Here is an 18,537-nt window from a genome sequence, read left to right as displayed (position 1 = left end):
CCTTAGGGTAAGTAGCATGTTTATAGGCCTAGAAGCCAGAGTAATTGCTGACTTGGGGAGGACAATCACATTCTTAGGAGTAGATAAGTTCTCCAAAGAACACCAAGCATGGAGGGGAAGAGTGGTGAGCAGAGAGAGCAAATGTCAGAAAGTGGACGATGTCAGCAAGAAGAATAAGGGGCCACATGCAGAGCCAGTACATAATATGCAGTGCCTACTGCCAAACAAAAATGAGGGATCCTTTGCTCCAAAATTATTAAGAATTTCAGGGTAGCAACAGCAGAGTGTTAAACCAAGTGTGGGGCCCCATGAGACTGCACAGACTGCCCGCCTGTGAAGCTGGTCCCTGCCCTCTAAGAGGCACCAAATGGCAAAGGAGGCTGCAGATGGCTGAGCTTTAAGAAGAAAGGATAGTCAAAAATTTTAGCTGTAAGATAAATATCAGGTAGGATGAAGACACAAAGGAGAAACGGAATTGATTAACCCAGGAAGAGATTGAAAGAGAACAATTTCAGAAGTTGTTAAACAGAAGCAGGGCTGGCAAGAGGTTTAAAAGAAATCTATTCATTTATTCAAATAGTGGGACATGAAAGAATAGGAAAGAAACCATGTGGGAGTAGAAAGAAGGGGCTGGAGAAGGAAGGGGCAGTGCTGTTGAGTTGGAAAGGGCAGTTCTTTCTCAGAGTGTGTGAAGCACAGAGGGTGAACATACACTCAGTGGCGGATGGACGTAAAGCTCAAGGCAGGCTGAAGACGGACACCCCCCAGCACAGTGAACACGGTGGCATTGTGCAACACACCAAGTTGTAGGCAGCCTTGGGCTCAAGCCACCATCAGACCAGGCTAGTTATGCATCAAAGGCACCACTGGACCCTGCTCGCTTAGAGGCATAAACCGAGGAGCGCGGTAAATCTGGAGCCTACAAGTCCTTTTGGGAGGGGATATGTATACAACTATATTCAATTGTTGAGAAAACCATCTAGTAAGCTAAGGTGCAGATAATAGATACTGAATTAATAGATTACCTGGATCTAGTAAAATGTTATATACTTCAGCTGTAATGGTTAATTTTATACATCAACTTGGCTGGACCATAGTGCCCAGATATTGTTAATACATTATTCTGGATGCTTCTGTGAAGGTGTTTTTTTGGATGACCTTAACCTTAAAATAAGAAAGTAAAGCAGATTGCCCTCTATAGTGTGGTTGGGCCTCAGACAACAAAAGCCTAACCCCCTCTGAAGAATAGGGAATTCTGCCAGCAGACTGCCTTTGAACTCAAACTGCAGCTCTTCCATGGGGTTCCAGTCTACTGGCCTACCCAAGCCTCCACAACTGTGTGAGCCAATTCTGTAAAATAAATCTCTCTCTCTCCCTCCACACCCCTGCTAACATATGTTATATATAATATTATGTTATTATAATTTATTCTATAAAGATAAGATGTATATGTGTTTCTCCATATATAGCAGTTATAATAGGATATGTATATGTGTGTATATATATTTATATATATGTATATATGTACACATATATCTATACACACACACATACATACATATTGTGTTGGTTGTCTCTGGAAAACTCTGACCAATGCACCTAGAAATCTTTATATCACATTGTAGAGGTAGGTAGCCGTCTACATAGAGCTGATTCAGCCTAGATGTTCAACTTTGGCTAAATGTTGAGGATCTCTGTAGCCTCAAATGTATACCTGTTACCTGTTTCTTGAATGAAAAGTGACCTCAGTGAATTAGGCCTTTTGCGGCTTCTGAGAAAGGGGATGCTGATTTCTTCAAGGGCAGACCTCTCTATCCTCATGTGGATTACCCACCACCAAGTCCCATCCCTGCTAATTGAAGTCTTCCATGTGGTATTTAAAAAATGGTCACAATTAGGAATGTTGTCTGGCTTACACTAATTTAAAAAATGGCCAGCTGGAAATATGATGATAAAGGAAAGCTCTTTGTCTAAACAGTTTAGATGAGTTATTGTGTTTAAAGAAAGTCCTCTTCATGTGGCCTTTGCCACTTTGCCACTCTTTTCTGGAAGATGACAGCCAACATGATATGCCCCGAGCTAGGAGTCAGGAGTTAGAGCCCTGATTCTGCTATGGGAACAGGCTGTGCAACCATGGGCAATCCATTTAACCTTTGTAGGACTATTTCTTTACCAGTAAAAAGAAAGAGCTGGAGTATATCATTCCTGAGTTCAGTTACAACCATACTGTTGTATAATTTTTACCTATACATTTAACAAAATTATTTAATCACTTGAATCCTCAGGGACAAGTTTCATGGGTGTCAGTAACAAAAAGTGAAAATGTGACGTAAATGGTGACTTAATTATCTTTCTTGAGAAAACTGAGGTTTATTTTGTAATACCTCATCCAGGACTTAACCTTGCCAGGTTTTTAAAGACGTCGAAGGTCATGAAAATCTTACATTTTGAAATAACAGACATTTAAGTCTCTGATGTGGCCTGGGTCCAATTAGGAGTGGAAAACCACACAGTAGGTTAAACAGGAGAAATTCAACATGAAGTATTAACTATGATAAAAGAGTAACCATGACTTATAAGGAAACTTATAAGGGCTGAGGGAGAGGAGCCGGGGAAGGAGAAACTCAGAAGTGGTTCAGAACTTGGCACAGAAGCTCACTGGTTTGATCAGGCCAGAGCTGGCCAGGAGTTGCTGGGCAATCAATAGGCCATTCCCCAGAGTCCAGGCAGGGAGCAGGCAATCAGCATTGGTACAGCGTGGAGCAGGATCCAGGTGTCAGTGGGGAAGGCCTTCAGGACGCGTGGGGCTTACAAAGGGAGTGACCAATCTGTGTGGACACCCTGGCCATAGGCTGGCTGGATGTAGGCTTAATGGGGACTTTGGTTTCTGTGTCAAGAATGATGGAAAGGTTATTGCCAGGCAAAGGCTATGAGGTGCCAGGGGGGTTGCATGCTGTGCCTGTAGCTGGGGTGGCTCTACTGCATGCCCTCACAGATATGTTGCCCACCCCCAGCCCACACCACAGTCAGCAAGAAAGCCTTTTCATCCTGCAGGGCTCCTCTAGTTCTCCCTGGTGAGAAAGGCTAACTCTGTGCTCACTTTAAAGGAGAAATGTTTAAAGAAATTCCTCCTGTTCTCACAGAGCATATATTCAAGGGTGCATTGGAGCTGTAAGGCAATAAATTGATAACTAACACATCTATCAAGCTTCAATGTCATCTGGCCACTTTCTGCAATTCCTTCTTGGATCCTCTCTGAATGATTCCTTCCACTTCTGGACTTGGGTACCTCGAGTGACTTTTGGACAACTACCAGCTTCCCCTTCATTATCTGGAAGTCAAGTACTACATACCTGGTGTGTTTATGGAATGTCTTAAAACAATGGTTCCCCAATGTTGTTCATGGACTTCTGGGGTCCCCAAGAGGCTTTCAAGGGTTTTAAGAGGTCCCACCTATTTTCAGGGTTATATCAAGATGGTATGCTTCTCTCTCTGGGATTGGCATTTTGTGGGTAAGTTTACTGGTGTTTCAGCACAAACCCAAACACTAGTACTAGCCAGTCATGCATGTTCAGGGGGTGAAAAAAAACAGCATCAATTATGAATGCCCTTGATGAAGCAGTAAAAATTATATAATGTGATTAAATCTCTACCCTTGCATACATGTCTTCTAAAGAATCTGGTTGATGAAATGGGAAATGCACATAGGCTCCTTGGCTGCATTCCAAATTATGATGCTTGTGGAAGGAAAAGCAATTGTGTGATTGAGTTGCCAGCTGAACCAGCTGCTTCCCTCAAGAAATAGTTTTTGCTTGAAAGAGCAACTGGCTGACACACTGTAGTTACTCAGACTCAGTATTTGTCAGACATTTTCTAGAATATCAATCAAATGAGCTTGTCATTTCAAGGATAGCAGCTGATAGTATTTATTGCCAATGATAAAATGCAAGTTTTTAAGAGAAAATTAGAATTCTGGAAAGCAGGTTTCTGCCACCATGAACTTGATAGCTTCCCTATACATAAACTTTTTGGATGAGATTAGCGGTCATACTAATGAATGAGATATTTGTATATTTTGTAATGAAATATATAGCATTTGGGAGATCTGCATTATACAGTGAAACAGTTTTTCTCCAGATAACAAATTTGTATCTTACAAAATGATATAGGCAGGTAAAAGATAGGTGAATGGGTTTTTCTGAATTTCACCGATATGATTTCAAATTCTATTGATCTACCAATCTTTAAGAAACCACCATGTGTTGAGATTCAGTATGGTATTAAAGAAGAATACCCACAATTATCTGAACAGGCTGTTAAAATACTCCTCCCTTTTCCAGTGACATAGCTTGGATTTTCTTCATATACCTCAACCAGGATAGAAGCAGTGGTTCATGCCTGTAATCCCAGCGCTTTGGAGGGCAAGGCAGATGTATCACTTGAGCCCAGGAGTTTGAGACCAGCCTGGCCAAAATGGGGAAACACGCCTCTACAAAAAATATGTTTTAAAAAATTAACTGAGCATGTTGCCAAGCACTCACATAGTTCCAGCTGCTTGGGAGGCTGAGATGGGAGGATTGCTTGAGCCTGGGAGGCAGAAGTTGCAGTGAACTGAAATCGCTCCACTGCACTCCAAGACTGGGTGACAGAGCAAGGCTGTTTCAAAAACAGCAACAACCACAAAAAGCCCATATACCCCAACCAAATACCAAGAGATTAAATGTGGAAGCCAATCTATTAAGCCAGATGGTAAAGATTGTGTAAAAATATGAAACATCACCACTCTTACTAAATTTGTTTTAAGAAAATATACTTATTTTGTGTTAAGATGTTATTTATGTTAATATGTAACACATTTATTACAGCAATTATATAAATGAATAAATAAACATTTAAATGTTTTAGCTTTAACTTACAACACAGTAAATATCAATAACTATCATCCATATAAGCAAAACCTTTCTGGGATCCTCAATAATCTTTAAAAGCATAAAAGAATTCTGAGAGTAAAAAGTTTGAGAACCATGGTCTTAAATAAATCTCCATTTTTCCACTTGAATTTATAAAATTGCAGGAAGTTATAGGTGCAATGGTTGAGGCCAAGAGGAGGTGACTTACCTAAGGTCATTCACATGGTGAAGTAGAGGCAGAGGTGGGTCTAGAACCACAGTCTTCAGCTAGCGTACTACATAAATCAGGCTAGCCACGTATGTATGCATGTAGTGTGTATGCAGGTATTTTAGGTTGATTTTCAGAATGCCAGTGAGAGCATTTTGAGATTCTCAAGCCACAAAAAGGGAGGGACATCACCCTCCCCTCAACATGCATCCATTTAAACAGGCGCTGAATATGAAGTAAGTTTTAGGTGCCTGTGCTTGTTGCTGCTGAAGACAAAGTAAATAAAGCATCAACTATGTTTTGAGGGAACCAAGGTCATCATATATAGAGATCACATGAAAGGAACTGTATAATAGCATACAATACGAAGTATCCAGCATATAACATACGACATGTGATTACATGATGCTACTACTACTGGTATTATCATGTGGAATATTATATATGATATGATATTTTATAATAAGTTGTTATATACACTATATCTAGGAAACAGGAAGTACTTTGGGATTATAGCTGGCAATTCTGTTTATCTAAAGGCAATTCTGTTTATTATTTTGTTTTATTAAAGCAGAATCATGAGCTTGGGAAATTTGCCATTAGCTGTTAATATATATCACTGTCCTTTTGACACTTCTCTGATTGCATTAGTTTCCAAGAGATTGCTATACACAGTATAGCTGATAGCAGCAGAAATTGCTTCTCTCACAGTTCTGGAGGCCAGAAGCTCAAAATCAAGGTGTGGGCAGAGCAAGACTCTCTCCAGAGGCTCGGAGGAAGAATCCTTCCTTGTCTCTTCCAGCTTTCGGTGTCTGCCACCAATCCTTGGCGTTCGTTGGCTTGTAGATACTTCGTCACTCCAATCTGTCTTTATCTTCACATGACTTTGTCCTCTGCATGTCTGTGTCCAAATTTCTCCCTTCTTATAAGGACACCAGTCATGTTGGGAGCCCATCCTAATCCAATATGACCTCATCTTATAGTTGATTCCACCTGCAAAGACCCTGTTGCCCAATAAGGTCCCATTCACACATTCCAGAGGGGACATGAATTTGGAGGAACATGATTCAGCCTAGGACACTGCTTTTGTGCCAGTCCCCGGCCCCCAGTGCTCAAAATCTCTCTGGAACAAAGTCTACCTGGGTTTTCCCTCACACTTTTTAGGGTATGGGGTCCAACTGAACCCCCTCTGGTTATTCTCTGTTGATGTTTCAGGTGGTTGTCACAGCTCATCACATTTAACCCATGAGTTTAACAATGACTTAGGGCCACAAGTCTGTTGGATTTCGAAGAGGAATAGAGGAAGCTGGAAGAGGGACACCCAGACACTGGACATAAATGGTAGAATTCTCACACCTTTCTATTGGCCTTTGGCAATTTTTGTTTACTAAGCCTGGAATCATAGTTAAATACAAGCTTAATAAGACATAATGAAAATGTAGGGAGCCATGAAGAACACCACACCCTATAATCCTGGTGTGATTGCACATGGACCAGAGGATGTCCATACAATTCAATACTAGCCCTCCCAGCACTTGGGGAGAACATGTTACCTCGCTGGACCCTCAGGCTGGCTCCATGGGTGCAGCTCAGAGCACTGGATCTCTAGCTAGACCACCTGGGTTCATCCTGACTTCACCACGATGATAACCTTAGGCCAGTTATTTCACGCTCTGTGCTTCAGTTTCCACATTTGTAAGAGCTGATAATATCCCACTTCACAGGTTTCTCATGAGAAATAAATAAGTTAATAATAGATGTAAATCCTTTAGAACAATGCCTGACAATATAGACATAAGTTATTATTGTCAACTATATTATTATATGAATTTTTTATGTAGTTGAGAATTCCACTTTTTGCTAGTTCCTTCAGCTCCCTTATCCTTCCACCACCACCACCAGAGGAAAACAGGTAACAGCATATGGATCTGGCTTCTGCTTTTGTTTTGCTTTTTTTCAATTCTCCTCTTGTTACTTCCACTGTAACTGGCCCTGGGGGGAGTTTTTCCTGTGTTGGGATGTCTAAAAGTACTCAGAACATGGTACCTGTCAAGTGCTTCTTGAGAAGTTCCTGGAGAATTTACATCATAAACTCAAGTGAGCACCAAGCTATTATTAAATTAATAGCCACCTGTCTGGGTGTGTTTTATTGGTAACTGAAGCTCTGTGGGCAGGTGTGGCGCCCACACTGTGCCCTCTTACCTTTCCCATTTTATATAACAGAGTCCATGCTCTCTCAAGACTCAGGGGTGAGTCTATTTCCAGCACTGGGGAAAAGTGAGAACTGAATAGAGAGTGGGGCTTTTGGGGTAGTTAAAAGGGAGGTAAAATAACTGTAATTTCATAGCAATTACATACAGCCAACACTGTCAAAGGTTTCAGTTTTCCATTATAAACCTGAGTCCCTGCTGGGAGCAATTTGCAAGGTAGAAATAAGCGCACAATTAGGTTCTAATGTATGAAAGAAGGCATCGCTGCCTCCCCATCTGAATGCCACAGCAAAACAAACCTCAGGGGGGAAAATAGTGTGTTGAGCTACTGGAATGCATTTGTTTTCGCCCTTTCTTTTGAAAAAGAAAAATCTCAGTAAGGCCCATTCCTGGATGTTGGTTGGATTGTTTACAGCTTTTTAGGAGTCTTCAGTACCCAGGCCTACACATGTCCTCCCTGTCAGTGGAATCCTCTACCAGGCCACCTGTGGGGACCATGGTTTCCAGGGCAGCCAACATCAGAGTCCGGAGCAAGTGTTATTTCTTCCTCTGAGTACTATGTTGGGGGATCAATAAAACATCGGATGAAAATGAATTCTACAGAGACTGATTCCCCAAACTTTTTGCTTATTCATATGTTTGTTTGAAATTAATTCTCTGTGAAATTTATGGATCTGCAGCCCACTCAGAAGTGCAGTAAAGATAGACTTGTTTTTCAGACCTAAAAAAGTCTACTATCTTGAGGAAGGGGAAATGAAATGACAGAAGTGCAAGAACACCCAATAATAATGTTGCTATTTTTATATTTATTCCTGTCTTATCCCCCAGCCCACCCTACAGAAGGCCATAATCTCCTTGGAGGAATGGAATTTTAAATCTCCTGGGCAATTCTTACCAGTGCCTTGCACATAACTGATAGTCAATATGTATTTGTTGAATAAAAGCGTACTTTAACAAACGAATGGTTTATTGACAGAGAAAGCCAAGTACTAGCCGGCTAAGTGGTATATTGATTAAAGCATTGAGCTTCCTGACTATCCTCCATATAGGGAGATGGGATCAAAGTCTGAGATATTTATATTCATGACGTCCATGTGGAGCAAGGACCAAGGGGTGGGGGAGGGTAGACTACAGAGGAACATATTTTGGCTAGGTAACCAAAGAAAAGCACTTCTAATTGTTAGAGCAATCCTCAGAATGAACTTCTCTGAGAGATATTAATACAAATGACTGGTCAGTGGCGATATTTAAGAAGAGACTAGATGCTTACTTGGGAGTGTAGATGCTGGCATTCCAGTGTCATTTGTGTCAGACTATGTGATGCTGCAGGTCTCTTTTTACCCCGAGATGCCAGGGTTCTATGATTTCATAAAGTTGTGATTCTGCATAATTATCAAGTTCATTTAAGCAAGTATTTATTGAGACTTTACATGGTGCTAGCCATTGCCCTCCGTGGATATTAAAAAGACAAAGATGAATAATATCAGGCTACTGCCCTTTGAAGTTGCTGGGACATGGTTTTAGTAAGCTCTTCTCAGACCTTCATTTGGGCGTTACAGTCTTACGTTCCCCTTGCTAATTGCACCTGCCCACTCAGGACACTGGTTCTCTTCTTTCCAGGCTGGAAGTGATGGGGAAAGCATCGGCAACTGTCCTTTCTCTCAGCGCCTCTTCATGATTCTCTGGCTGAAAGGAGTCGTGTTCAATGTCACCACTGTGGATCTGAAAAGGTAAAGTGCACTGCATTAATGAGGAGTATGTTTAGCTGCACAAACAGAGAACCTTCCATGAAGGTGGGCAAAAACCTTCCATGGCTCCCAGCAGCCCCTTGATCACATTTCATTGTCCAGAACTGTGTCTCAAGGTGCAGTCTTAGCTACAAGAGAGTTTGCAAAGGCGAGCATCTCACTTGGTGCCCAGCACTTCACTGCCCTGATTAGCAATTGTTGATTAGCAAAGAAGAAGGAAGGAATGGACATTGGCTATGCAACTAAGTGTTTGAAGCACACAGATGAGCACAGACATCTAAAACTATAGGATTAGTCACTTCAGTAGTAATAAGGCCACCATCCATGGAACCCTAGCAGGATTTCAGATGTGAGAGTCCAAGTCTTCAGGGAGTTGTGATCCAGACCCTTTCCCATGCTGTGTTCCCACCTTTAGAAGTCCTTAGTGTGACAGTTCTAGAATACAAGCCTGGATGGAGAGTTACTACTGTTCTGTTTTTAAAGTGCAGCTTAATGACTTACAAACACCAGGAGCCACACTCTTTTCACTCCTAGAGAATGTGTTCTGTTTCCTGTCTTCCACCTGTTTAAATGTGGAACAGCTCGAGGCTCACTCCCTGAGTGTTCATCTTCTGCCTCTACCTTCATCCCTGGTGAGCTTGGCATATTCTCCCTGTCATCTTTATGTGAATTATTCTATACACAGAGCTCTGCTATCATCTAGATATTTCCACTTGGATGTTCTGTTATCATATATGTCGAATATTGTATACATCAATTTTCATCCTTTTCCTTTGAGTTAAGCTCTTCCTCACTTCCTTTTTTCTTCTATTTTCTAGCCACTGAACACTTCCTGCTCCTTTCTATTGCCACCTTCATTGTTGATCAGTAGCCAAGTCTAGAGCATTCTATTGCATTCTCTCTTCCTTCAAACTCTCTTTTACATTCTCAAAGCCTACATTTGATTCAAGTCTCACCACTGTCACCCCAATGGTCTCATTGTTCTTCAAACGGGTCTTTATCCTTCCAGACTCACACATTCTCTCTCTCTTTTTCTCCTCTCTGACCCATCCTTTATATGATTCTAAGGTTATTTATTCTTCCTAAAAAATGCTTTAATCAGGCCACTTTCATGCTCAAAAAACCTTTGATGCTTTCCATTGTCCATTGAATTAATGCATCCAAAGCCCCAATTTGTCCTCTCCTTCCTTCTTCCCAGCACTCTTTCTCAACGCTTCTCACCATGACTTGTCTACTCTGTCAGGCTGTCCTACCTTCTGCTGTTATTCTTCCTTCGAGCCTCCATCCCTTCGCTGAGCTGCATCCTCTGTCTAAAATAGCCCCTCTCTTCCTTCTTGTCCCTGACTCCAGGCTGAGCTTCAGCCCCATCCCCTCTGTGAGACCTTCTCATGCCCACCGCACCACAATCCCAAGCACACCTCTCAACCCAGCCTCCCTCCAGACTCACCCAGCACCTGTTGCTTATGTTGCTGTTGCCTTGTGTCATTATTTAGCGTTTCACCAAGTTATGATGTCTGTACCCCTAATGCTTTACAACCGGTGAGTGCTTTCCCATTTAAAAAAAAATCACATCATGTATAATCCTGTGAAGAAGGTCTTACTTCTCTGTGTTATTTATACAAGGAAACTAAGATAGGTGTATTTAAATGATTCGCTGAAGGTGCCAACTAGAAATTAGAGGGCTAAAAACTCCATCTCCTTGGTTCAAATACTATGCTCTTGGTAACACATTAGTTATGAAGTTTGTTTGTCTTTCAAATGAGACCTTAAATCCCTCAAGGGCAGACCAGGATCCTGTTTTAAGTTTCTTTGCATCTTCCATAGCAACCAGCTTTTTATAGGTCCTCAACTATCTTTCAAATAAATGAACTTGCATCCACTATGCAATTAGTGCCTGCAATAACTAAAGAAAGCAGGAGACTTCTGAAAGAGCAGCCTCTTTCCGTGGAGAATCGGAGGTGTTTGGATTGCCACGTGTGAGACAGGACTTGTATGTCTGCTGGAGATGGGAGTGGGAAAGGGAACCACCCCTGCCTGTGTGCTTCAGATGCTTTGGTTCCTCCTTCATGTGATCACATCTGGTCCAGCCAACACCCCTTTGACGTAGGCCAGGCAAGTAGTACCACTCCAGTTTTACAGATAAGAAAATTTTCTTACTGTTTCCCACCACCCTCCCCAACCCACCAACACACATTAATTTCTAAGAAAACTGATTTATTTTCCTGATACCACCCTTTAGTGACTGAATAATCTTGAACTTTTCAGAGCCTCAGTTTCCTCATCTGTACAATGAAGACAGTGTCTTTTTAATCGATAGGATTACTGTGAGGATTTATCAAGGCAGGCCATGTAAAGCATTTGTAATCAGTCCTGTACCTGGCTCACAGCAAGAACTTCATGTGTGTTGGCTATTCTTAGGACTGTCACTGGGTTCATGGAGCTGGCAATCCAGCAAGGAAAAGGAGACCAATACTCCTTACCTAGTTCATAAATCAGACCTGGCAATATGTCATCCCATGCTAATGTTGTAGTCTCAACTATAAATGCGGAATCAGGGTCAACAAAGAGAGAGGGCTGCAACTCCAGCTGAGCGTCGGTGGCCATAGGCAGTACTTCCCAATGTCATCTGACAGGCCCAGGAAGAAAGCCCACCACCACCACCACCACCACCACAAACACAACACATTTCTGTATCTTTTAAGCCACAGAGAGGTGACCAAGAGTGCACACATTGCTGCCTTGTGTCAGCTCTAAAAACCAGGAGCAAATAAAGAATGTCCTTTCACTGTCGAAAATGAGGGACATGCACAAAGTAAACACAGAGACTACGTAAATTAGATTTTAAAAATACTTTCCGTCTCAATTGTCTGAGTTCCAAGTGCCTCAGAATGCAGCTGGAGAGTGTATGTGTTTGGGGAGCGACATGGGAGTAGCACAGTAATTGAAATTCTTCTCTTCCCCTCCCAAACTGATTACGCCAGGAATTTGTTTCATTACAGACTCCTCTATCCCCACTGTTTACTTTTTTACAGTTTCTGCGTCTAATGTTTTCCACTCCCGACTCCCACAAGAAATGTGGCATTCTCAGAGAGAGCATTTGGGGTGAATCTGATGTTCCAGCCCCATCTTGGAAGTTGCCACCACTTTCCCTCCTATTCCCTACTATTTTCTTTTTTTTTAGTGAAACCCTCCCTTTTCCCATTTTCCCTGATCTATCAACCCTTCTTCCCCTCACTTTGCTCCATTCTTGATCTTGCATTCTGACCAGCTGGCACAGACACAGAAGCACACCCCTGGGTATTCACAGGACCTACCCGTATCAAACGCAAGGCCACTTCCCGTCCGATTGCATTTGGCCTTCCTGCAGGTAGTCAGTGTGTTCCCCAGTGCACACCAGAAACGCCATTTAGCACTGCTGTGGGCTAAGGGCAAGAAGTTCAAATAATTATTCAGTTAATTAATTGTTCATTCATCCGACTGGGACTGCGTTCCAGATTTTCATCCACTTCTCCATCATCTAGCCCTTTCTTTCTGGGTAATTTAGGACTTTTGGGTCTCCTCTTTCCCAGGGGGAGAAATGTACTGTTGGTTTGGTTATCTTACATTTCTTTAAGTGTCTGACCCAGAAACCAACAGGCACACCAAAGAGCTCTCTGTCTTCTTAGGGACCAAATTTGCTGCCTATTTTATACGTATACATATATATATAAACACCAGGTAGCCTACATATGTGTGTGTGTGTGTGTGTGTGTGTGTGTGTGACCTGAAAGATCCTACTGGGCCCAGCAAAGTTTGCTATAAAAAGAAATAACTTTCATAAACCAAGTGCTCTATTCGAATCCCCTCAGAAAGCAGAATTTGCATTTACTTAGAAAATACATTGTTTTTAACTTAAGGTAATATTTAAGTAACCCCATAATTTTAAAAACTAGGCACAATTTCTGAATCCTAGGAGAATTTTGATGTATGTATGTTGAACAGAATTTTTAAATGTTTCAAGAAAAATAACTTCTTTCTACTAAACCTAGAAGCATCATAGTCACATTTGATGAGTAATAGTGGATGACTGAATTAAGTTAAAATACTGTAAAAGGTAGACTGCGGTGAGCATGAATACCACAGCAGTGGGGTTGCCTCCTGGCTCTCCCCACGTTCAACTGAAAGCAGAAAGCCTTCATAACTGGATTGACGTTTTTACCAATTTCAGACCAATGTTTGACTTCTAATTCTGCAGCTAAAATCACTCACTTTTAAATTTAAAATGTATGAGTTTCTGTTGTTGTTATTATTATTGCTGTTGTTATTATTATTTTGAGACTGAGTCTCACTCTGTCACCCAGGCTTGAGTGCAGAGGTGCCATCAATGGCTCACAACTGCCTCGAACTCCTGGGCTCAAGCAGTCTTCCTGCTTCAATCTCCCAAGTAGTTGGGACTGCAAGCACATGCCTCCATGCTCAGCTAATTTTTTTATGGTTTTTGTAAAGATGGGGTCTCGCTATGTTGCCCAGGCTGGTCTCAAACTCCTGGGCTCAAGTGATTCTCCCCTTGTCAGCCTCCCAAAGTGGTGGGATTACAGGCATGAGTCACTGCCAGTGGCTAAAAAATGCAGGCTTTATTCATGTAGCCATTAAAAATATGTATCTACTGAGAGCCTCCTATATGCCAGGCATGGTTCTGGGTCTTTTGCCTCATGGAGCTTGAATTGTAAGGCTTTCTTACTCAGCAATAGGAGTTCTTGGTGCAGAATCCTTGATAGTAGCCAACCTGGTGTTTGTGGAGGAATAATCTTAGCAATAAGAAGACTTGTGAAACAAATGTCTTCATTTAATTGTTTTCAATCTAATAGTTTATTTTCATGGCTGCCCAAAGTCCATATCAGGGGCTGTTTCATGAAAAGTATTTTGTTGAGTGTGACAAGGCTGATTGATGTTAGACATTGGTTATTAGATATTAAAATATAAATTACACACAGCAGAAGCATCTAACTTGATCAAATGGCCCAAAATCTCCATTTTTTTTTTGTATCTGGAGATATATATTAGAAGAAAAGTGTGATCTAATTAATTAAATTTTAAATTATGAAATTATGTGTAGTACATTTTTGTTAGGCAGATTAGTGAAAGAGCTTTTTTTTCGAGTCTTGCTCTTGTTGCCCAGACTGGAGTGCAACGGCATTTTCTGGGATTACTACTAACTCTGCCTCCGCAGTTCAGGCAATTCTCCTGCCTCAGTCTCCCAAGTAGCTGGGATTACAGGTATGTGCCACCACACCCGGCTAATTTTGTATTTTTAGTAGAGATGGGGTTTCTCCACATTGGTCAGGCTCATCTCAAACTCCTGACCTCAGGTGATCCACTTGCCTCGGCCTCCCAATGTGCTGGGGTTACAGGTGTGAGCCACCGTGCCTGGCCTGAAGAGCTTTTAAAAGCAAAACCCCACCTCTACCCTGGATAATTAAAGTTTGGATCTGACTTAGATAATCACCTGGATTCTCTCCACTTTTTCAACAGCACTCAACTCCTTCACCTTGACTTGTTCTTCTCTGGTTGACTCCACCGGACCCACTTCCCAGGTCACATCACATTCTTTCAGAGCTTCCTCCAACCTCCCCTGCCCTACACCATACACCATAAATCTGTTTCCCCCGACAGACATGTTGGATAGCACAGGGAATCTAAGTTACAATCAATCTTAGGTTTCCCAGAACAGGAAGCACCCTGCTGTAAGCCAACACCTGAATCTTGCTCTCTCTCTGCAGAAAGCCAGCCGACCTGCACAACCTAGCCCCCGGCACACACCCGCCCTTCCTGACCTTCAACGGGGATGTGAAGACAGATGTCAATAAGAGTTCCTGGAGGAGACCTTGACCCCTGAAAAGTAAGGATCTGTTTCTTTCCGAGCTGTTGAAATGGGAAGGGTTCATGCTGGATCTGCAAAGACCTGGTGTTAACTTTGAGCAGATGCATTTCCAAAGGAACCTCAGCAGTCCAGAGAATAGGACCCTCTCTTCAAAGGAGAGCTGGGACCCTCAGAGGGATGCCAATCTCAAAACAGCTCCATGAAATCCACTCAAGAGTAGATAGGGCCTATGAAGCAGAGCCAGGGACTCCCACCTACACAGAGTGATTTTAGGAGCCCTGGGACGCCACACCTCCCTTGCCCCAGTATGTCCCCCTCTCTCCAACTCACTTTGCTTGGAAGACCTTGAAGTGAGGGATAAGTTTCCTTCATTTCAGAACCACAGCTGAAAGGCTGCCAGAATGAAAAGAAGTCAAGAAAGGCCAGTTACTTCAAACAACATCCAGGGTCTTATACCTGACCAAATCTGGTCTGACTCCACAATTAAACAGAGGGAAAAACTAACTGAAAGCAGCTCCTGTTTTGTAAACAGTTTCAGGGAGCATATAGACCAGAGAGCTCTAAGTTTTTGTTGGGTGACATGTCGCTACTGTTAGAAAAGAGCAGTTAAAAAGAAGACTGATCACTTCTAAAGTTTCCTAAAGCTAGACCTGTTCATTAAACAATACTGTGATCGGGGATTAAAATAATCACAATTTTTGAAAAACACTAGAAAAATAATACTACATATAGAGTGAGGCATGGACTTTATCCTGTAGGGTACTATGCTGTGGTGAATTCCGTGGGGTATCTGGAAAGGGATTAAGCACAGGAGGTGGGGAGTCCCTTTTAAGACCTACTTTAGAGGTTGAGGGAAGCCGGTATCCTAGAGGACCATGAAGCTGGAGATAGAGGAATTAATTTCGGGGAGCCGCTGGTGACTGTCCATGCAGAACAGAATAAAGGGCTGAGACAAGGCAGGGCAAGAAAATCGGGGGAGAGGAGAAAGAAGGGTTCAGGACGTACCAAGTGGGTAAAGTAAGTGGGATTCGACTATGAAAAACCACCATCCTGCATTGATTTTAAAGCTGTATTTATTTATCAACACTTTCATAGCCTTCATTTCGTGTCAGGCACCATTCACTGCACTTAGCTAATGTGATTCATTTCGTCCTTCTAGCAGCCTTGGAAGGTAGGTACTATCATTAACCTCATTTCACAATCAGGGCAGGGAGAGATTAAGTGACTTACCCAAGGTTGCTCATCTAGTGAATTGCTGTTAAAAAATTAAAACCCCCAGTCATGCTCCAATCAATCCTTAAACAATCACACATTCTTCCTTAAAAATATTATTTGCTGTCCATATTGAGACAGTTTATTTTCACACTGAGAGTGGAAAGCCACCTCAAGCCCATTGGAAGCAGTTAAGTATAGACTTTAAATAAATGCATTCATTAAATCAACAGGGCAGCCTCACATATAACTTCCAGCCCAGCCACTGCTGGAAGCCACACACATGTCTGAACAGGACACCAGCCAGTCACTTCACTGGAAGTGCCCTGAGGGAGCCCAGACTCCATCCCCCTCCCCAGGACTCAACCTCATTGCTAGCACTGGTTTGAAATCCCACATGTAAAAAAAATGTTCTTTTCAATAACTGGAGTTTAGACTTTGCCTGGGAGACCCATAGAGGAAAGTTGATGATGCAGTTAACATTTCCCTTGTAGAAGTAACACTGGCACTCAGGAGTGAGGGCTTCCATCATTAGGAAATGGAACTGGAGGCAGTGAGTAGCAGAGGAGCCCATTTGGTCTTTTTCCAGGCAGTGGATGTAGGGGTGAGGGGCTGTGATATAGTCCTAGTCTGCTAGTGATGTGCTGTGACCTCTTGAACCAGTCCTTCTCTGCTCTCAGCCTCTGTTCCCTTCTCTGGGACAGGATGCCTCCCAGAGCCCTTCTTGCTCTTTGGTTCTTCATATGCCCTTTAGCAAGCTTCCCTCCACCACCACACCACCCCCAGCGCAGCTGTGCCTTTCCTGGGCTGCTTCTCTAACTCAGAGGTCTCCAATCTGCAACCACAGTAGGACCACAAGGCAGGCCAGAGACTGCTGGAATAGTATGCCCCACGTGTCCTTGAGCATACTTCCAGAGGCAGCTCATCACCTGACTTCATCATCATTTCATCACATTCTGAAGTTTCCATGATCCAAATAGGGGTGGGCAGGGCTGGATGTGGACCCTCCCTCCACTCTACCCTCTCCACCCACCTTCCCTGTCCTGAGCTCTACTCCCTGTGGTCTAGGTCCTTCTCTGGAGTGCTGTTGTGTATAGGTTTTATGAAGTGCATTCCTGCCATGTTAGTGACCTAACAGTCCAGTACACTCAGGTAGCAAAATCCTTGAAGCTGTTAAAATGCACATCTCCAGGCTACCAAGGTGGAGATGCTAAGGGTGAGACCATCAAGTATTCCAGAGCCCCTCAGGAGTGTCCCTTAGATGCATCTGCACCCATCAGACTGAGGCAGTTGCCACAATTACTCCCAGTAAATGTTGCCAAGCCAGGGCCTCAGCCCCATGGAAGCCTGCTGGTCTGCCCACAACAACCCACCAGCCTTTCCAGCTTCCCCAGCGACTCAGGCTGGGAGGTGGAGTGGCCCGTGTTATGAGGCATCTGGAGCAGGGCAGCCTGGTCTTCTGTTTCTCTAGGGGGCAGCAAACTCTCAAACCATTCCCCAAGCGCTCATCAGCCATGTGTTTCTCATCATACCACTATTTGTAAAAGCTGTCAAAAGCCAAGACATTATGGGAGCCTTTTTCCCCTTAGCTTTATTTTTTAAAGGAGAAAACCACATACAAACACTACAACTATTTTTTTTAATCACATTTGATCCCAGGGAGCATTTGGTGTCAAAATGAGGAATCCAGGAAGTCTCACGTTGTTTCTAAATGAGACTAACATCCGTCCCTTTCCTTAGATTGACCTAGTGAATGAACACTCGGCAAGGAAGCGTTGTGATTAATGCTGGGATGACTGTTGGGACATTCTGGCCCTTGTGTTTCATCTCCATGGAGTGGCCGAAGTTTCTAGGATTCAGCACTGAGAGTCAGGAGCCCTACCTCTGGTCACCTCTCTACCAGTGTCTGTTGTATGACCTTGAACAAGCCTCTCTCCCTCTCAGACCTGCCTTGTCTTCTCATCTTTAAAATGAGAGGGTGACACTACAGAGTCTCCAAGATGCCTTTTGGTGCATGTTCCACAATTCCATGAGCTTCTCAAAGTACTCTCCCAGAGGTGGTGGTTGTCTCAAATAATCCTAGTACACAGATGCTGTAACAAAAATTCAGGACAGTAGACTGATATAGTCTAGTTACGTGGTATGTCATTTAGTCAGTCAACCAGCAAGAATGATTTAAGTATCAACAGGGTTCGGAACACTGACAGTATTGGAAGACAACTTGAATTCATTATTTTTAAAAATGTAGGCCGGGCACAGTGGATCACACCTGCAATCCCAGCACTTTGGGAGGCCGAGGCAGGCGGATCACGATGTCAGGAGATCAAGACCATCCTGGTCAATGTGATGAAACCCTGCCTCTACTAAAATAAAAAAAATTTTGTTAAAG

The 18,537-nt window shown here is 42.8% G+C and overlaps 1 protein-coding gene across 1 annotated transcript in view; it reads left to right on the top strand.

Annotated features, from left to right (window-relative positions):
* CLIC5 (chloride intracellular channel 5) overlaps positions 1–18,537 on the top strand; it is a 112,379-nt gene that overhangs the window by 48,689 nt on the left and 45,153 nt on the right. The window contains 3 exon segments of the mRNA XM_037730157.1: positions 8,949–9,058; positions 14,836–14,918; positions 14,921–14,954. Of these exon segments, the coding sequence (XP_037586085.1) occupies positions 8,949–9,058; positions 14,836–14,918; positions 14,921–14,954 (227 nt within the window).

This window comes from Cebus imitator, unplaced genomic scaffold, assembly GCF_001604975.1.
Source record: "Cebus imitator isolate Cc_AM_T3 unplaced genomic scaffold, Cebus_imitator-1.0 Scaffold334, whole genome shotgun sequence".
Classification (NCBI taxonomy): domain Eukaryota; kingdom Metazoa; phylum Chordata; class Mammalia; order Primates; family Cebidae; genus Cebus; species Cebus imitator.
Note: the sequence above shows the minus strand (reverse complement) of the source record. Positions and strands in the feature narration are given on the sequence as shown.